Source organism: Geotrypetes seraphini, chromosome 4, assembly GCF_902459505.1.
Source record: "Geotrypetes seraphini chromosome 4, aGeoSer1.1, whole genome shotgun sequence".
Taxonomy (NCBI): Eukaryota; Metazoa; Chordata; class Amphibia; order Gymnophiona; family Dermophiidae; genus Geotrypetes; species Geotrypetes seraphini.
Window position 1 is genome coordinate 41,389,017 of NC_047087.1, and position 21,902 is coordinate 41,410,918.

General features: G+C 41.6%; 1 protein-coding gene across 1 annotated transcript; it reads right to left on the reverse strand.

Annotated features, from left to right (window-relative positions):
• Positions 1 to 1,954: 1,954 nt before the first annotated feature.
• On the reverse strand, positions 1,955 to 18,195 carry PDCD5 (programmed cell death 5). Its single transcript, XM_033943648.1, has 6 exons — positions 17,955 to 18,195; positions 9,605 to 9,648; positions 8,083 to 8,144; positions 7,628 to 7,719; positions 3,878 to 3,949; positions 1,955 to 2,427 (listed from the first exon to the last, which is right to left on the reverse strand). The coding sequence occupies exons 1-6, from the start codon at positions 18,018 to 18,020 to the stop codon at positions 2,386 to 2,388; spliced, it is 378 nt and encodes a 125-aa protein (XP_033799539.1). The 5' UTR covers positions 18,021 to 18,195; the 3' UTR covers positions 1,955 to 2,385.
• Between the last annotated feature and the right edge of the window lie 3,707 nt (positions 18,196 to 21,902).

A 21,902-nucleotide genomic window follows, 5' to 3' on the forward strand; every position in this document is an offset into this window, starting at 1 on the left:
TTATTATTATTAAGATTCTGATCACTAAAAGCCAATTGGAGATACAGAAGCAGGGGGGGTTTGCCCCCTTTTTTTTTGCTTACTTTCAGCTTCGTTTGTTCATGTCTCAAGTTCCATTGCCACATCTGGAAAGATCCCCTATCCCATTGGAAAGGTAACTATTTCTGGGTCCAGCTCAAAGAAATTACTTTCTAGGGTTTATAAAGCACTAGTGTTTAAGCCCGTTACATTAACGGGTGCTAGAAAGCAGCCCCCTTTCCCACTCCAGTTCCTCCCTGTCTCTCCATGGCCCCCTTCTGTCTTTCCCCCAAGCAAAGCTGTCTGCCTCCCAGCACACCCCTCCCCCCAAAGCAGCCTCCTTTCCCTCTCCCCCTCCAGTTCCTCCCTGTCTCTCCATGGTCCACTTCTGTCTTCCCCCCCCAAGCAAAACTGTCTGCCTCCCAGCACACCCCTCCCCCAAAGCAGCCCCCTTTCCCTCTCCCCCTCCAGTTCCTCCCTGTCTCTCCGTGTCCCCCTTCTTCCCCCCCCCCAAGCAAAGCAGTTTGCCTCCCAGCACACCCCTCCACCAAAGCAGCCCCCTTTCCCTCTCCCCCTCCAGTTCATCTGCCCCATTTCATCCTCTTCTTTTTGATCAAGGTCTCGCCCTACCTGTTAATACATTATCTCTCACCTCCCAGTTCTGGTCCTGTAATTTATCATAGCTGTCTCATTACCTCTTCCCTCGATTTCATACCCTCTTCTCCCCCTCCCCTTCCGCGGGTCAGGTGTCATCCTTACATTGTTCACTCCCCGCCAGTATGCAGGTCGGCAAGTCACCAGCAGAGCCAGCAAAATACAGGCTGCTTCCGGGAAGCATGGAAGAGAGGCCGCCGCTGTTCCTCCTCACCTGCCTTTACATCCCCTTATTGCTGGGCGGCGGCAGCGCCCTGGACCTGCACTTTTTGGGCCTTGAGGCCGAAGTGGCACTCAACCTGTTGCTGGGGGCGGACTGGACACGAAATTCGTGGTGCTGGAAAGGCTCTGGACGCGAGCTGGGAGGAAGACCAGTGGTTGCTGAGGCTGCAGCTGCCCAGGAACCCCGTTACACTCTCTGTGCGCCTCCGGGTCCACGTGCACGGCACACTCCAAAGAAGGAAGGGCGGTGGTGACAGCAATTTGTTTTGCAGTGAGTAAGGGCGGGAGAGGGGGAAGCTCCAGAGTGTTCCCTGCCGCCGCATTCTAAAATAGAATCTGGCCACGGATCACACACCACAGCGGCAGGGAATACGAAACCCTAAGTGCACATGCGGTGCTTAGAGTTTTATTATATAGGCTTATTAGACAAAACCAAGACCCTAGATCAGGGGTGTCAAAGTCCCTCCTTGAGGGCCGCAATCCAGTCGGGTTTTCAGGATTTCTCCAATGAATATGCATGAGATCTATTTGCATGCACTGCTTTCATTGTATGCTAATAGATCTCATGCATATTTATTGGGGAAATCCTGAAAACCTGACTGGATTGTGGCCCTCGAAGAGGGACTTTGACACCCCTGCCCTAGATAGTTCTTGTGAAACCCGCTGCCAGGCTCTGGGTCTGAGATGGGAAGAGATTTACTCATTCACAAATGTTCCTGGGGAGGGAAGGAGATAAATTTAATTTGATAACATTAATTGTAGAATTTCAAGTGATATATCTATGTTAAAATGTTAATACCAATGTTGATGTAAGTTATAAAATGAATAAATAATTATATATAAAAAAGAAGTACTGTATAAAATCTCAGTAGAGTAATAAGCACAGTAGTAGTTCTTCAGAGCCAGCTAGTTAAAAAGAAGCTCAACAGCATGAGCCCTGGTTATTAAGAGATTTCAAAGCAGCATGAGAGCAGGGGCAAAGAAGATTCCGATGTATTTTCACTGTACTAAAGTCCACCACACACAATTTTTGCTTCTATTAAGAAGTTTCATTTACTGCTCTAGAATAATGCATTTTTATTTATACACATTCCTGCTGTAAGAAATATTACCGTTCAATGTTTATACCAAGTTCTATCAATATGAGCTTACTTCAAGTATACTGTACAGGTAGGATACATTAAAAAGGTTAAATTAACAGTGGCATTTTTCAAAGTAGGAAGATCACCCATATTGTACTGTAATATCCATGTTGAAAGTTAGGCTGCAAAACAACCCTCAAAAATATCTCTTCAGAACAGATCAGTATAGTTACAGTACTTAATCAGTCTTCTGCTTACTTTATTGTACAGAGCACATCAAGAGGCCTTCCTCCAGAAACAAATGCAACAACTAAGAAACGGGGCTGTCGTCCAGACACTCATCTGGACTTTGCACGTTGAAGCAGCTTTCAAAATAACAAAAAAAAACAAAAAAAACGTTCAGCAGTAGTCAGTCATCTTCATCAGAATCCATTACTTTTCTTCTATTAAACTAGAAGGGGAAAAAGGAGAACAAATCAAAGTGAAATATCATAACACCATCTCTCTATGTACCTAAGCACCAATTATCCAAGTAGCATTTGCTGCAGCTAATATTATAGAACACATGTAGCTTTGGGCAGAAACCCTTTTCGCAAGTTGGCTATGTGTTACCCCCCAAAAAAAAAATCAAACAAAACCAAAACAACCACACCGAAACCAGAATCTACAGCCCGCTGGAGAATGAAGGTGGTTTGTATAAATACAGGCGACATGACAAAACTGACCAATTTAGTACGTTATACCAACCATGAACTTAAAACATAAGCCTAGAAAAGACCCTTTTGTTATCTGAAAGAGATGGTAAAATTCTATTATTTAGTTTTATTTAGCATAAACATAGCTTTCAATCCTTAACCCCTACTCCTCTGCCCTCCAACCCAGCCAGCTGATTAACCGTTCCCCTTAACTGTATCCATGACATCCTGTTTGTCTGTCTTGGCTGTTTAGATTGTAAGCTCTTTCGAGCAGGAACTGTTTTCATATTCTTTGTGACTGTGCAGTGCTGTGTGCGTCTGGTAGCACTATAGAAATAATTAATAGTAGTAGTAGTAGAGGTAGCTCAAAGGGTGCACCAAAATTTAGACACACAAAAAAAAGAACATTAAACACTTATTCTATAATGGCAATTGCATGAAAAACTGACATTATCAAACAAATGAGTGCGCCTAACTAGGCACAAGTACTTATGCCGTTAGGCTGATATAAATGGATATGGATATGCCTAAAGCTGGCAGCTGAATGCATAAACCATAGTATTCTATAACTTACATGCCCAGACCTACCCATGTATATGCTTCCTTGTTTTGATTTACAGCATTTAAGAGCAGAAAAGCACTTAAATGCTGATAAGCACATAACTACAAATTAGTACCAATTGGCATCACTTAAAGGCTATTATTTGTACTTGTTTAACTAGGTGCCAATAGATTTTTAAGGGCGCAACTGGTACTATTTTATAAGTTATACTTGCAAATTAGAAAAACAGTCAAATTTGGGCATGCAACTTTATAGAAGGAAAGGATCTGTGTAGTTCATCACTTGAAGATACCTTTTTAAAGCTGAGATACTCAGCTCATATGCTTTGTAATTTCTGAGATTAAATTATACTATCTAATTTCAATGGAAAAAAAAATCCAAATGACTTACAGATTATCAAAGAGTACCAGCTAATATCTTTTAAACCATAAATCTAGTATTGATATCTCATAGCCAAATGATCAGAATTAAAATTTATTTATGAAAAGTTCAAGTAGTAGAGTTCGCATTTCATCCAGTTTACATCTAAAAGAGGAGGCTGAATAATCCAAATTGCATCACACAGTATGCTACACCAGAGATGACAAAAAGCTATGAACAAATATGATTATCTACACATTTCAAAGATGTGCGACTGCCCTCACCTTGACTGTGGTCTTCTTTTCTGTCTGCTGACTGACCTTTTCCAAAATTTCTATCAACCCTGGCTCTGATACCTAAGAAAACAAAACAAAACAAAAACGATAAAACATACCTTTACTTTACATAATATCCTAAATTGCACAGCTTTTCCAAGGATGCAAATGGTTTATTTTCTTTAAAAATTGAGAACTGGATGCAACTTGAGGTTACTGCTGAGGGACTTCTGCAGCACTCCATAAAGGAAGAATTTGCACAAAATCAGGAGGCCGCTGCAGCAGCAATCTGTAGGACCACTATCCCCTCCTTCTGATCAGTACAAGAGGAATGGAGTGGCTGCACTTCTAGAAACATGTTTCTTTGCCACCTGAGTTGGACTGTACCAAAGTCTTGTGTGGTTTCAGTTTTGGTAGTAGAAGAATCATGTAGCTGTTTCTTCCTGTTGTGCCAATTGGCTAGGGGAGCAAAAGGCATGGCAACCTTGAGATTTCAAAGCCATGGGGTTGTTCAGAAAGACCTATGAGAGTGGCTTCCAATTTGGCAGCTACAATTAACTCTTTCTTGCCTCCCCCTCTGAAATATTCAGCGCAGCCTGGATCATTTTAACCCACAAATGTTGGAAGCTTACCCGGAAGGGTAAGTTTTCTCAAACTTCTATAATGAAAGATGTATACAACTAATGCTAGCAAGCCAGGGGGCAGAAGCAAAGAGTAAACCTACCTGAAGGGCAACCTCAATGGCTGTTGCCAGTAAAAGAGGGAGCCAAATCATATGGCCTTGGTATTACAGGAGTTGTGTTTTGCTAAAGTTGCCACAGTGAAGATGGCAATTGTTCGTCTGGAAGAAAATTTGCAGCTATTTATGAGGGGCTAGAGAACAGAATTAATGAGGTAGAAGTGGGGCAAGAAGAAGCGTAGGATCGGGGAATACTTAGTAGAAAATGCTGGTTGCTTTGAAAGTGAAATTGGAAGACCTAGAGAACCGGAGTGCATAAGAACAGCCATACTGGATCAGACCAATAGTTATTAATGCAAATTACAGATAAATCAATAAGCTCATGAGGTAAAGACATCCATAGAGCTGAAAGAATCAGTTAGATTTGTTACATACCCACAAATTTGAATACCTGAGGCGATGTAAACAAGATTTTGTAGAATTTGGGAATAAAGTGGGTAAATTGTCAACTCAAAAGATGAACAAAATGCTAAATGGGTTAGCCTTGTGTGTGATGCAAAAGGACTTAGGGTCACATTCTCTAATATCACCAATAAAATCCAACAAGTCGCTGTAACGGCCGTAAATCTAACGAATGAAAAAAAAAGATGAGTTATTCTCGAAGAACCATGCATGCAAAAGTGGTCGGAGAGGTTTGCCAAATTTACATGAGATAGTCGCTGGTGGTAGCCATAGCCATCAGCACAGTGATAGGACAAAAGTGTGCGAGACTTCAGCGCGCCGACATTGTAGCACAGACAATTTGGGGCAAGACCATAGCGCGCCGCCGAAAAACTTACTTTTAAAGAGCTCTGACGGAGGGTGAGGGGGGAACCCCCCACTTTACTTCATACTCTTCATGCTGCAGTTGGGGGGTTGGGGCCCTCTATTATAAAGAAAACTTAACTTTTTCCTTTAATAAAAAAAAAAATTTTTTTTAAAAACGGGAAAAAGTTAAGTTTACTCTATAATGGAGGGCCCCAACCCCCTAACGGCAGCGTGAAGAGTATGAAGTAAACTGGGGAGTTCCCCACTCACACCCCGCGTCGGAGCTCCCCCAACCCCCCAACGGCAGCGTGAAGAGTATGAAGTAAACTGGGGGAGTTCCCCACTCACACCCCGCGTCGGAGCTCTTTAAAAGTAAGTTTTTCGGCGGCGCACTAGGGTCTTGCGCTGAATTGTCTGTGCTCCAATATTGGCGCGCGAATGACTATGAACCCATCAGCACAAGCAGCCAAAATTCATCTTGCCAATAAGATCTCTTCAGTGACAATGGTGGGAGAACCCAATAAAATATTATACACCAAGGATACTTTTTATAACTAACCCCCGGGACTTTGCAGTCTATGATTCTATCCATTGAAATCAGTGCTGTAAATTCCATAATGCACTAGGATGAGATTGGCAGAAATCTAGGACCAACCAAAAACTCTCCCTACTGGAATGGGTAACTTGGTACCTCTGGCCTTAACAGCTGAAAGCAATGAAATGACCACAATGAGCAGAAGATGTGTAACTTGCAGGCTTGTGCAGATTACATTGCACTTTTTGGATCTGAACCCCTTATTACAACAGTAGCCTTCATAACTTCATAAGTCTACAGATTAATGTTTTCAATGGCTCCACAAGAACAGTGTTGATCTTGGGCTATGGCACAGTCAACAAGAAAAGTGCTCCTAATCACAAAACTAAAGTACAACACAAAAAGCAAACAAATAATAACCATCAAAAATAACAAAACATAAAACTTAAATCACATCTACTACTAAAAATATACAAACAATTCCCGATTCAGGGATTTCATATAAAATAGATATAGCAATGACATCAGGGAAATGAATCATATAAGAGATTAATGAGAAGGACCCTCAAAGTTAAGTATCAGACATGTAAATAGCATCTCTTCAGACATTTGGCAGCAATTCTTCCTTGATCCTGCAAAAGCAGGTGTCTAACAATTAATATTCTTCATTTCAACAGACTGACAGTGGACAGTAATGATATCTACCACATTGCATCACTGGAGTGGAGGAATGGCCTATTGGTTACAGCTGCTGCCTCAGCTAAGGCGAGTTCGATCCCAGCACTGCTCCTTGTGAACCTGGGCAAGTCATTTAATTCTCTCCTGCCCAGGTAATAATAATAATTTTAATCTTTTATACCACCATAACCAAAAGTTCTAGGCGGTTTACATTAAAAAGAGCTAGACAATCAGTGAAATAAAATACAGTAAAAAAATAAAATTTTTTGTAAAATAGAATTTCAATAATAAAACCCACTAAGTAATAAACTTATCGACCAAAGTGGTCTTATTCCAAAGTGGTCTAATTTCCAAAAACTGCAATAGGATAACATAGCTTGATGAATACATTTACCTATCTAAGAAGGTCTTATATCTACCCCCATTAATTTTTGGATAAGCAAATAAGTAGAAGTTTCTATTTTCTCTTGATGGTCTATGCAACACAAAATGAGAAAAAAGGTAAGCTGGAGACAATCCAGATATCAGTTTAAAGCAGATACAGGAAACTTTGAATATTACTCTTGCCTCCAAAGGCAGCCAATGAAGTAAACGATAATATGGACTAATATGGTCGTTCTTTTTTAAAGGTACCACAACTGGATTGAGCCTGCTGGGACAGATAGGGAAACCTTAAGAGTACTTGATTGCTATTCACTGTATTGTAAAACTGCTTTTTGATGAAACTCTTCATGAAAAGGCAGGTAATAAATTCCACCCCCTCCCCCAAAATTTTTTTTAATTAATTTGTATTTTTAGTAGATGTGATTAATACAAAAATAAAATGTAACCATAAAAAACAGCTTTTGTGTTGTACATTATTTTTTTCATGTGTCTTTAATCTTTCTCTCCCTCCAGCCTGTTCCCTTGGTTGCGATTTCTGTTCAAAAGGGCCCAAGTGACAAAGTATACCCAATATTTTTCCATCCTTTATCAATGCATTATCGTTTTTTTCTCTAATTGTATTACAAAAACAAGCAAATCTTTCAGGGAACAGAACACAAATAGCCTTTGCACTTACTTTTCCACTTAGCTGTCCAAATCTTCCCATCTGAATAAGGTAATTCTCTACTGCTTTGGCCTTTTCTGGTTTCACAAGTGCCAAATTACTCACTGTTGGAGAAAAAAGTGTTTTTCTTTTTTTAATTTCAATTTAACCTAGTTAGAGATAAAGCATTTGCTAGGCTGGCTAACCACAAATGGGAGATGGCTATTTTTAAAACAGGTCTTGGCATGTGTCAGAATTTAGAAACTGTACACCAATCCCAGAGGTTAAGAATCCCTGGCAGCTCACTTTCTCACTTCTGCTCTATAGCTAAGACTAACCAAATAAAGCTGTGCTTCAATAATGTTTACAATGTAAACAAAAATTAACAGTATCCAAGTGACAGCAACTTCTGATTTTATATAACTGAATGAAAAAACATCTATACAAAAAGATGACCAATCTGAACCATTATTTTGATCTCTACTTACATCTAGCACGTGCTGCCTGATCCAGAACCTGTGCTAAAATATTGTTTCTCATCTCCGTCTCCCTACAAGGAAGGATCTGAAAGTTAGAGTGATACTAACATGTCACATCGAAGCATCTTAAAAAGCGAATGCAATGATCTACATCCAAAATATCCAAATTCCACAAAAGCCTTTTCCAACTAAGGCCCAGTTTCACTAAAGATAGGGAGTCAATCGCTGTAGGCCGATTCCTGGCCAATTTTAAAACAGTGATTGATTCACTATACTGTATTTTTTGCATGCAAATGATTTGCATGGAGGTTCAAATCATTTGCATGCAAACTCCCAACTCAAACCGATTGAGTCGGGGCAGAGCCCCGACAATAGTGACAGGAGAAGCAGCCTCCTCTCACTGCTGTCAGGGCTTCTGCCGGCTTTTAAAAAAAAAAAAAATTATTATTATTTTTTTAAAATCAGGCAGATATTTTGCATGTATTACACATGCAACATATCAACCTGATTTTTTAAAAAATTTGAAAACCCCCCCGCCCCCTCCCAACAAGTGCCCCTTCCCCCCAAAAAAAGTGCCCCACCATCCCCACAACTACTGCTGCAGCTTCAAAAATTATGGCAGGAGGGATTCCCACTCCTGACTTCCCCCCCCCCAAAAAAAAAAAAAAACAACCCTATACAGCATGAGTGATGCCGACTCCCTCCTGCCATCCATCTGAGGCCTTAGGCCCTGATTGGCTCAGGTGCCTCGGGCTCCTCCCTTGGGAGGGACCAGAAGCACGAGCCAATCAGGGACTTCCTTAGGGAGTAGCCTAAGGAGGTCCCTGATTGGCTATTGGGGGGGGGAGGGTGGAGTCAAGAGTTGGGCCAATGGCAGGAGGGAGTGGGAATCCCTTCTGCCATAATTTGGTGGCGGCAACACCGGCGGGCATCGGCATGAGTTAAAACCACAGGCTTGCAATGCGCTTTTTGCAGAATATATATAAAAAAGGAAGAATTCCTTTTTTATATATTCTGCAAAAAGTGCATTGCAAGCCTGTGGTTTTAGAGGGTAGGAGAGTTGGTAAGAAAGTTAAACAACTGGTCCTCAGATGTCACTTCACTTCGTATCGGCAAGCCCAATCGGTTTTCCTTCTTCTGTTTAGTGAATCGAGGGCTTCCTACTTATGCTTGCTTTGTCCCCTCATATGCATGTGCGGATCGGAGATAGATTGCACAGCTGTTTAGTGATCAGGTCGGGAAATGATCGCAAAACTATCGGTACATGATCGGTAAGTTTTGTGAATCTAGCCCTAAAAGAATAAACTACAGAAGTCACTGGTACAGTTGAAAGATATCAAGTCATTATGGTAGTCTTTTGTTAATAGCACACATCAAATCTATTAACACATACTGCAAGATCCATTTTATTTAATAGATAAATTACACACCATTATTAATACATCACACAAGCCAACAAACTAAAAGAAAACCATCTGGAAATATGCAGATACTCCATGTTCACATTCCACCAAGCAGGTTCTATGCCTACCTTTGTTTTGCTGCCTCTTGCTGTGCTTGATCACTAGAGTTATCCTGAAAAAAAAATGTTTCAGAGATTACAACTAATGAAATTAGTCAATAGCAGTTGTATTCTTCTCAGGTATCTTCTCCATTTTAACTGGGACCAAGACTTTCAACTACAGGACACACTAAGGCTCAGATTCTCATAACTTTAATGCCATTGCTAAACTGTTTTTTGGCGGTTTAGCCTGTATGCTGTTTAGCGACTGATTATCAAAACAGATTATCTCCGGCTTTAGCAAAGTTTTTAGCAGCCTCCGACACTGACATGCAAATGTCCGGTGGATTCTTAAAAAATGCCAAGCCATTTTCAAAAAGCAGTGTTGGCTTTTGGTGACTAAAAAAAGCGATTGGTCCAGGGGTGCCGGTCAGTGTCAGAGACTGCTAAAGCCTGTGTAGTTTTGCAGAGGGAGAGATGCCCACTCTCTCCTGCTGCACTGCCACGACCCAACCAACCTTCCCCTCCCCCCCCCCCCCCCCGGCAGCAGGAGAGATGCCCACTCTCTTCTGCTGCACTAACTAGCCGCCATGACCCAACAAGTGACCTCTCCTCCCCCATCTCCACCGCCCCTTCACACTTACCTCAACCGAAAAGCCGGAGGTACCTGTACACCCTCATCGGGGAGGGAAATTCGCATTTAGACAACGCAGCAGCAGCTCCGAAGAGGGTGTACAGGTACCTCCGGCTCTTCAGTTGAGGTAAGGGGACGGTGGAGATGGGGGAGGGGGGTCACTTGTCGGGTCGTGGCACGTAGTTAGTGCAGCAGGAGAGAGTTGGCATCTCTCCTGCTGCAGGAAGGTTAGGGGTGTTGGGATGCAGCGGAGATCTCTCCCGCTGCATCACAATACAGGGACAGCGGGAGAGTGCGGGCATCTCTCCCGCTGTTGCAGTGTTTTTGTTTTGTTTTGGGGGGATTTGACGGCGGTGTTGACAGCAGCATTTTTCCTGCGCATGTGTCTGTCAGCCTAGCTATCGCTACCATTCAGCATTTTTAGTTGGCATTACTTATGTCAGCGAAGGCCTATGGGAAATTATATCAATCTGACTCTGGCATGGGAATGCAGATAGACCCTGAGGGCAGGGAAACTGTTTTAAGTATCCCTGATATGTTTCAAGTAGCCCTAATTGAATCATGACTAGCTAAAAGGTGTTAATGTCTGATTAAGAGGGTGCTTAGGACAATGGGTCCAGGTGCACAGATCAAGAAGATAGGCTGCTTGAATGGGACAAAGAAGCCAGAGACTAATCCCATCTCCAGGCCTGCAAGTATCACACCCTCCTTTATCAATTAAATTAACCATTGTTTCAAACAGTTTACAAATTCTAAACAGAAAGATACTGGGACATACAATAATTTCTATATTCAGAATAAGATTCCAAGGTATAAAAGCCTCCTCTCTGCTCTATCAATCCATCTATCTATCTCTGGAGGAGAGGGGTCTTGGCTCTCCCTCTCTTTCTCTGTCTATCCTTCCCTTTATCTATGGAACACGAAGCTTAGACCATCCTCCTTTTCTCTCTCTCTCTGCCTTTCCCTGGAACTTCACGCTTCCTTCTGGACTCTGTAAGGCAGGGAAACTGCTTTGCTCTCTACTTAATGTAATGCTTAATTATTGTAATGCTTCAGAATATTGCTTTTCTGTAAGACTATTTCTATAATATATTCTTTATGCAATCACCTCTGGCTGTGCCTCTTTGATTCTACTTCCTGGTGAGTCTTCAGTGAGGGAACTGAACCTGGGACCGGCGTTTGTCAGTATGCCTCGCACTTAACCCCTACCACCTAATATTGGGGGGGCCACTAACAAACCTGACAATGTCCATCAGCGATGGGCACGTGCAAATGCTAACCTCCAACCTTGTCTTGGGTTTTTGGATTCGGTATCTAAACGGCTGGGTTAGCAAACCGTCACTTTTTAATGCGGGTATTTGAAAATGCTGCTCTCAGTGAAAGATCAATTTAAATAGCTTTCTAACAGACAGCCACTTGCACATTTCTAGTTTAATAGTGAAATGCACACAAATTCTGAGAGATGATGCAGATAGCCATGTGATAGAGCTGCATGTAAATGGCTTGCAGCTTCTATTGTGAGGTTAACTAGAAGATATTCTACAGCGATTCAGTATGTGATGCAAATTCAAAAGTGTGCAAAACTTGTGCGCTAGATCAGGAAAAGCTTGCTGGTCACATTTGAACAAAAGTTCTATGGCAAAAACTGCGTCACTAGGCACATATACAAACAAAACAAAAAGTGCCAGCACACACGTGCACAGAACTGTCACCTCACATTCTGCCTTTTAAAGTTTCAGGAACTTATTATGTACTTAGATAAAAGGCAAAACTGATATCAAATCCTCTAAATTAACCATTCAATGCCATCTCAGACCTGGTGATCTATGTCTCTCATGTTGTGTGTGCTTTAATTCCCAATGATTTCTATGAATTGCAGTGGAATACTTAATGGACTCATTACCATTCATTTTAATATACTACACCTATGTTTACCATGTAAGTTATCTTCTGTGCAGGACTGCTTTGTGCATTATGCCACCAATAATATGCACCTACAGAAAAGTTCCATGAGGTGCATCAGCCCTTGAAGATAATGGCCATTATGAGGGCATAAATTCTAAAGTATAAGGCGGCAGCATTTAACAGAATGGTCGTCATCACTAAAAATAGATCAATTATAAAGATCTCTAAGTGAATTTTCAGCTGCACTGTTCACCTAAGTAGCATCACTTAAAGTTTATGCATGGGTTTAAATGGATAGGTTATCGACTCTGTAATAAGTATGATTGATTATAGATCTCATTTTTAAGACCTTGAATTGTATGGCTCCCGAATATTTGAAGAAAGTCCTGCAACTTTACAACCCAGCCCGTTCATTGAGAGAAGCAGGGTTGCAGCAATTAGTATTGCTTCTTTTTTTTTAATAGCAAAAGTGTTATTTAGCTATAGTATTTAGCTATAGTATATCTGGCCTTTTACCTGAACCAATCAGTCTTAGGCCCCTCCCAGTGCATACCAGGATGCACCGGGAAGGGGAAGGCCTACCATTTTGAAGAGGCAGGCCTTCCGACAGGAGGGAGTGAGCATACCTCTTGCTAGTAGTCTAAATAAGGTACGAGTTGGGGTGGGGTGAGGTGGGGCATGAGGGAGTGGGAATCCCTCCTGCCGATCTTCAGGGGGTATGGAGGGGTCCAGGTATCAGAGGCAGGAGGAAGTGGGCATGCCTCCTGCTTTTTTTTTTTCTTTAAGTTTGGTGAGTGGAGGAGGGGGGATCCCAGCTCAACTTTTTTTCTTTTTAATGGTAACAGATGTTGTGTGTAACGCATGCACATCTGTGCAGATTTTTTTAAAAAAAACACCATAAAACACAAAAAACCCTACTCTTCCAGCCCTGAACAGCTGAACAGCAGGAGGGTACTTCAGGGCTTCCCCTATCAGCTCTGAATATTTGATGTACAGTGCTGCATATGTCTAGTAGCACTATAGAAATGATTAGCAGTAGTAGCTTCCCCTGCCAGCTCTGCGCATATGTCAGTTGCTTTTTCCAATGACGACCCTCATTTACATGCAAGGTTTTGGTTGCCATTTTGAAATCGGACAATTTTCCAGCACCACAGTGACCCATAGGATTTTAACGGCGATTTTAGAGCATCAGGCCCCTAAACTACAAGAGGCTTTATCTTTAGATAAGCATTAAAATTGAAAAACTGCTTTTGTTCTCAAACTGCAAATAGTATGTTTATTTTAACTAAGACGATGTTAGCAATTGCTATAGGTTCCGTATCAATAAGCTACGAAAAATATGTATTGGCTATGGCTTTGCTGCTCTAAAAAAAATTTTTTAAAACCCTGTATCCTTGCCTTCTACTCAAAGATTCCTGTCCTTTGTATTCTTGTCCTTGAATAGATTTGATTCATTACCTCATCTGTAGTTTCAGAACAATAAAAAGTAACCATTCATATTACCAGATTAGAGGAAACTTAGAAGCAGGGAGATAGATGCCTCTACTAGTCTCATACCTTAGCAGATGAAATTTAATGTGGACAAATGCAAAGCTGTGTACACTGGGAAGAACAACCCAAATTATAGTTACCAGATGTAGGGTCCACCTTGGGGGGTCAGCGCCCAAGAAAAAGATCTGGGTGTCATTGTAGACAATATGCTGAAACCTTCCACCTCATGTGTGGTAGCGGCAGCCAAAAAAACAAATGATGCTAGGAATTATTAGAAAAGGAATGGTTAACAAGACTAAGAATGTTATAATGCTTCTGTATCGCTCTATGGTGTGACCCTCACCTTGACTATTGTGTTCAATTCTGGTTGCCTTAGCTTAAAAAAAAAAAAAAAAGAAAGATAGAACTAGGAACTAGAAAAGGTTCAAAGAAGAGCGACCAAGATGATAAAGGGGCTGGAACTCCTCTCGGATGAGGAAAGTTTCAAGTTTATTATTTATTTACCATTCCACTCATTGGGGATCCTTCTAGGCAGCTTACAATCAAATAAGAATGTCATTACAAACAGATTTGACAGACATGAAAGGGAACACAGGTGCCACAAGGCGGTAAAAGGGGCAAAAAAAGACTACAAGGAAAAAATAGCCAAGGAGGCGAAAAACTTCAAGCCGTTCTTTCGATATATTAAAGGGAAACGGCCCGCGAAGGAAACGGTGGGACCGTTGGATGACCAAGGAATAAAGGGAGCGCTAAAGGAGGACAAAGCAATCGCTGACAGACTGAACACGTTTTTTTGCGTCTGTATTTACCGAAAAGGATATACACAGCATCCCGGGGAACTGACAGGGTTAACGGTCAGTTTAGCAGAGGTATGCAGGCAGATAGGCTCTAGAGCGATAAATCCCTGGGACTGGATGGCATCCATCCGAGGGTCATCAAGGAACTGAAAGGGACCATAACTGAACTGCTTCAACTAATAGCCAATCTGTCGATCAAAACGGGAGAGATTCTGGAGGACTGGAAGGTGGCAAATGTTATGCCGATCTTCAAAAAAGGTTCAAGGGGAGACCTGGGAAACTACAGACCAGCGAGTCTGACCTCAGTATCAGGAAAGATGGTAGAGGCGCTGATAAAGGACCGCATCATTGATCACCTTGACGAACACGGTCTAATGAGGACCAGCCAGCACGGTTTCAGCAAAGGCAGATCTTGGTGAAAACTGTATTTTGGACATTTTGTATCTTTTAAGGTCTTTTTGGTTTTTATACCTCTAAACAGTGAATTGTAATAATCTAACTGCTGAATTATACATTTAATGCATAAGGACAGAGTAATGATCAGATAGAAAGTATCAAATGAAGTTTGTAAAAAGCAGATTTAATAATATTTAACATATGTATATTAAAAGAAAGCAGTGCATCTAGGGTCACCCCTAGCATATGTACTAAATTTACTAGTGGAATTGGTTTCTTATTGAGAACTATTGGGAACAATGGTATAATTTTTTTTCTTTTGTATGAAAAATAATCAGTTTGGATTTAATTTCTTTTTATGATTAGATAGCCAATCTGTGATAAAATTGTCTAATTCAGTAGACAAAGTACTTATTGTCTAAATATGATGTATTTGATTGTCATCAGCATAGACAAACAATGTGAATGCCAGCAACTGTCCCGTTAGTAAAGGAGCAGAAACAAATTAAATTGGTGAAAAAAGGGAGCCTTGTGATATCCCTGATTTAATCGTATAAGAGGTAGAAAGCAAATTATTAAAATGTACTTCAAAAGTTAAATAAGACTCAAACCAATTAAGGACTACGTCTGCAATCCCTAATGATTTTAACCTAAAGAGGTTAAGGCTCTTCAGCTTGGAAAAGAGATTGTTTAGGGGAGATATGATTGAAGTCTACAAAATCCTGAGTGGCGTAGAAGGGAAGTGGATCAAGTTTTTACTCCATCAAAAATTACAAAGATTAGGGGACACTCAAAGATAAGAGAAATTCTTTTAAAATCAATAGGAGGAAATATTTTTTCACTAGATAAAAGTTAAGCTCTGGAACACATTGCCAGAAGATGTGCTAAGAATGGTTAACAAAGCTGGTTTTAAAAACGGTTTGCAAAAGTTCCTGGAGGAAAATTCCATAGTCTGCTATTGAGACAGACATGGGGGAAACCACTGGTATCGGTAGCATGGAATGTTGCTACTATTTGGGTTTTTGCCTGGTACTTGTGATCTGGATTGGCCACCATGAAGACGGGAAACTGGGATGGATGGAACCATTGTTTGACCCAGTAAGGCTATTCTTATATTTTTATAAGTAAAGCTAGTCTTATATTTATAAGTAAGGCTATTCTTACTTATAAATTTATTCTTACTTATATTTATTCTTATATTTATAAGGCTATTCTTATATTTTAGAGTATAAGACATCTGGGGCTGCTGGGGCTTGGGAATCCCTACTCACCACACTAAAAGAGATGGAAATTTGAGTGGGCCCAAGTGCAAACTGCTATTGTATGATCTCTGCAAACCCTTCTACCATCAAGATTTTCATCAGTAGAAAACTATGTAAGGCATCACTCAGCTTGTTGAATTCTACCCATCTCTCTCATTTGGAGAAAGAACCAGTTGAGAGACTCCCAGTTGCAAAGGCAAAAATCTTGTTCAGTACTTCTAACTGTATGTTAAGTTCTTTTGTTTGATTTTTGTTTTAAAGATTTGTTTTAAGAGTTCTGGGTTTCCACAGTGATGTTCTGTACTCTGTTTTAACTGGCAGTCACAAAAAGACTTGGGAGTTCTGATCGACAAGTCGATGAAGCCTTCCACGTAATGCGCGGCGGCGAAGAAAAGGGCGAACAGAATGCTAGGAATGATTAAGAAGGGGATCACAAACAGATCGGAGAAGGTTATCATACCGCTGTACCGGGCCATAGTGCGCCCTCACCTAGAATACTGCCTCCAGCACTGGTTGCCATACATGAAGAAGGACACAGTACTACTTGAAAGGGTCCAGAGAAGAATGACTAAAATGGTTAAGGGACTGGAGGAGTTGCTGTACAGTGAGAGATTAGAGAAACTGGGCCTCTTCTCCCTTGAAAAGAGGAGACTGAGAGGGGACATAATCGAAACATTCAAAATACTGAAGAGAATAGACTTAGCAGATAAAAGACAGATTGTTCACCCTCTCCAAGGTAGGGAAAATGAAAGGGCATTCTCTAAAGTTGAAAGGGGATAGATTCCATACAAACGTAAGGAAGTTCTTCTTCACCCAGAGAGCGGTAGAAAACTGGAATACTCTTCCAGAGTCTGTTATAGGGGAAAACACCCTCCAGGGATTCAAGACAAAGTTGGACAAGTTCCTGCTAAACTGGAACGTACGCAGATGAGGCTGGACTCATTTAGAGCACTGGTCTTTGACCTGGGGGCTGCTGCGTGAGCGGACTGCTGGGCACGGCACGATGGACCACTGGTCTGACCCAGCAGCAGCAATTCTTATGTTCAACATTTTTGCAAGGACTGTAACACAGTCACTGTTGGAAAAAGAACAGATGCACATATTGCCTCCTGAATAAGAAGTGGTAAGTAAATCCACATTAATTTTAAATATGTACACTTAGTAAAGATTTTTTTCTGTGTGGTAACTATAGGAACAAGATGGGAATACCTCCGTTAGCACTTAGGCGCTATATTTACCACATATGCTGGATACAAAAATTGACACTTGGTTAACTGTAGTGGCCCCTTAGTTGTCGAGGGTAGCTGGCTCAGGGCAGCAGTCAAAACAAAGCAGCCAAAATTATTTCAAAGAGTCAAGAGCAAGGTGGTTGGGCACTTTTCAAAAACAGCCATTTTACCTAGGTAAATGAATCTTAAAAGCTACACTCATATTTAAAATGAAGTTTAATATGATGTCCAATGATGCAGGGGGGGAGGGGATTGATTGTTCTGGGAAAAGTAGCGTCGGGGTGATCATGATTGTTGAAGTTCAGTGTGTTATGTGCGTTAGTGTGGAACTAGATCTTGAACCTTAAATGGGTGCAAGAATAAAAGTTCAGCTAGTGCTGTTATTGCGTTTGTACCATCCTAACAAAGGCACTTCCTCTTCGTTCTCCTCAAGCCAAGCCTCATTGTCTTTACTAGTCCTATGCCTGCTAGTCTAATTCACTCACATTCTCATTCCCCTTTATCCTTCTCTTGGGCTCTCTGGTCCGGCCCCAATGCCCCCTTTCTCCACCTCCTCTGGGACGTCTAGCTCAGGTACCATTCCTCTCCACTGCAGGCTCAGGCCTCTCTACCTCCGAGTCTGCGCCTTCTTCCCGGACACAGAACTCCCGTATGCTCCCCTCTTACCCCATGCCTGGCCTGCAGCTCGGAGAGCCGCTGCTTCCTGATCGCCTCCAGGTCCTCGTCTGCCATTTTCGCTGCCGGCGGGATTCAGGCCGTCCCGAACCGCGTTACCCTCGATTCCCCGCCCCAGGCCCAAGGCGGCCTCCTCTAGCGTACGCCGCACTCGGAGCTCATTTCCCGCCTCCCCAGACCCTGCTAATCGAGCTCGCGTAGGGCAGAACGTCGAGCGTGGCATCAATGATGGAGACTCACGCGCCCTGCCCACCGACGTCGGTTCTCAGCCCGAGGCGCCCTAGGAAGGGGTCACGTGTCACAGGTTCCTTAGCAACGCTGGCATGCAGCTGTCACAGAGAGCGATTGTTTTTAAAGCTTAGACGAGTAACCTGGAATTACGGCTGAAAATGTTAAATCTATTTAAAATGAAGCCGACATACTCTACTTGGGTTGACATAATGCCTGGAAAAAAAGAACAGTTTACAAAAGGGTTTTACAAAGGTACGAGCTTCCTAGGGTGCTGTAGCAGCTAGCCATCTCATCAAGTTAAGGGAACAAACATCCGGTTTGCCCCTTTTCACCTAGGTTCTTGTAGCTCTTGATTTTCCAAACCAATCCTTGACTTTATATACCGATTCATCCCTTGCAAAAGGGCTCGACTCGGTTAACAAAATTTCTTGAGTACAACTAGAAAATAAGATAATTTCTATCCTACAATCATCTTAAAATGGAAGAATCAACCAGAGATTTTTTTGAAATAAATGTGTTGGGGGGTCACATTTTTCAAAAAGGTTGTTAAGTGAGATAGTAATCTAATCTCTGAAGAAAGCTCATTCCAAATTTTTTGCAGATAAAAAAGCAAAAGATTTGCAGAAATTGAATATACAGTAGTTTTGATTCTTTTAACTGATGGATAACCAAGTTTATATTTCTGAGTGTTTCTTGAGTGTAAAGGTAAACAAGAATTGAAAGAGACAGGAATTGAAGGGGAGAAAATCCCATATAAAATTTGAAAAATCACGCAAGTAAATTTGAATTGAATTCTCCAAAACACGGGAAGCCAATGAAGTACCCTAAATAAAGGGGTCACAAGATCGAATTTATGTTTACCAAATATCAATTTTGCCACGGAGTTTTGAATAAGTTGCAGTCTTTTCAGATTGCATTTATTCAAACAGATATAGAGTGAATTGGCATGATCCAATTGTGACAAAATAATCGCCTGAAACCAACACTTGCCCTTTTTTCTATTGTTTTCTATAATTTTCCTATTGTTTCTTCAACTAGTGCACTGACAAATTGAATATCAAGCTTAGATGATTTCTCTGTTAGTACTTGTTTGAGCTTGTTAGTTATAGTGTTATCTCCAGGTTTTTCATTTCACTGCATTTTGGTGTTGATGTTGGGAAGGAGAATGTTGGGTTCCATTAACTTTGGGTTTCAGTAAGACACATGCTAGTTTACAAGGAGACATCCCCCTATTCTCTGGATTCATCTGCTGTGTCTAAGGGAAAAAAAATTATCAGGTAAGATATAATTTTTCCATACACGGAAAAATGTAATTAACCAGTGTTTTAAATAGTGTTTTTATAATATTTTCAGAATAGCCTGTCTAGCAGTTTGTTACCATTGTTTTCAGTTAAATTCTTACTTATATCTTTATCACAGAAGGTCTATGGAGCTCTGAGCATTTCTGTTACTGACATTATATAATGTTGCAGCCCTTTGGGGATAGTACTGACATTCATGTGGCCCTCTGTATAAAGGTTGCTCACACCTGATCTAGCTCCAAGTAAAACAATATAGGCTGACCTAGTCTCTTTTCTTGTAGAAAATTTTTGACACATGCTCCCTGGGGTTTTCTGTTTTAATATTTGCCCCACATATCATGGATAAATGTTAAAATGAAAATGGCAACATGAATATGGAATGGTATTGTTGATTCTGGATCTGCCTGTTTCATATTGTGTTAGCAGCAGAGGGAGCTCAAGTTCTTTCCAAAGTGTTTGTTGAATAGTTATTTCACAATTATATAGTTTACATCAGGGGTGCCCAATACGTTGATCGCAATCGACTGGTAGATTGGGAAGGCAACGCGAGTCGATCGTGGAGCCCATCCCGGGCCTTCCTCTCCCCGAAGTCCTCCACTGCCGCCCCAAGCTCTCCCTGCAGAAGCATCAGACCGACCAGCATTCCACTCTCCGACATCAATTCTGACATCAGAGAGGAAGGTCTGGGCCAGCCAATCGCTGCCTGGGTGGCCCGGAACTTCCTCTCCAATGTCGGAATTGATGTCAGGGAGCGGAATGCTGATCAGCATGACGCTTCTGCAGGGAGAGCTTGGGGCGGTGGTGGCTTGGGGGCCTGCTCCCCGATGGCGGCAGCAACAAGCCTAGTGGCTTGGGGGAGGACAGGGGGAAAGAAAGAAAGGGGGCAGGCAGGGAGACAAAGAAAGAAGGGAAACAGAAAGAAAGAGGGAACAGGGAGACAGGAAGAAAGGGGGCATGGAGAGAGAGAAAGAAAGGGAGGCAGGGAGACAGAAAGAAAGAAGGGGACAGGGAGAAAGAAAAAAAGTTGGGAGAGAGAATGAGGTCTGGAGGAGAGGAAGCATACACTGTCAGAAGAATAAAATGCAACCAGAGACTGATGAAATTACCAGACAACAAAGGTAGGAAAAATGATTTTATTTTCAGTTTAGTGATCAAAATGTGTCCGTTTTGAGAATTTACATCTGCTGTCTATATTTTGCGCTATGGCTCCCTTTTACTAAACCGCAATAGCGTTTTTTAGCGCAGGGAGCCTATGAGCGTCAAGAGCAGCGCAGGGCATTCAGCGCTGCTCCCTGCGCTAAAAACTGCTATCGCGGTTTAGTAAAAAGAGAGGGGGCATATTTGTCTATTTTTGTATGGTTGTTGCTGAGGTGACATTGCATAGAGTCATCTGCCTTGACCTCTTTAAAAAATCTCTGGAATATGAATGAATATGAATGATAATTAACATTTTCTCTGCCTTTCAGTGTGCTTTGTGTTTTGGGGTTTTTTTTTTTAATTTTATTGTTGGTAGATCATTTTGACTTGGTCATTTTAAAAGTAGCTCACAAGCCCAAAAATTAGGATGGGAGGACATAAGAGAAGTGGAAAGACAGTGGTCTAAGCTGAAAGGAGCGATAAAAATGGCTACGGACCTTTATGTGAAGAAAATCAATAAAAACAAGAGAAAAAGGAAGCCGATATGGTTCTCCAACCTAGTGGCTGAGAAAATAAAGGCGAAAGAGTTGGCGTTCGTGAAATATAAAAAAAAACAAGAAGAGGAGAGCAGAAAGGACTACAGGGTGAAACTGAAAGAAGCCAAGAGAGAGATACGTCTGGCGAAAGCACAGGTGGAAGAACAAATGGCTAAAAATGTAAAAAAGGGAGACAAAAATTTTTTCAGATATATTAGTGAAAGGAGGAAGATGAAAAATGGAATTGCTAGGCTAAAAGATGCTGGGAACCAATATGTGGAAAGTGATGAGGAGAAAGCAAATGTGCTAAACAAATACTTCTGTTCTGTATTCACAGAAGAAAATCCTGGAGAAGGACCAAGATTGTCTAGCAAAGTTACACGAGAAAATGGAGTAGATTCTGCGCCGTTCATGGAGGAGGGTGTTTATGAGCAACTTGAAAAACTGAAGGTGGACAAAGCGATGGGACCAGACTGGATCCATCCCAGGATACTAAGGGAGCTCAGAGAGGTTCTGGCGAGTCCTATTAAAGACTTGTTCAACAAATCTCTGGAGACGGGAATGATTCCTGGGGATTGGAGGAGAGCGGATGTGGTCCCTATTCATAAAAGTGGTCACAGGGATGAAGCAGGAAACTACAGGCTGGTGAGCCTCACTTCAGTTGTTGGAAAAATAATGGAAGTTTTGCTGAAAGAAAGGATAGTGTACTTCCTTGAATCTAATGGGTTACAGGA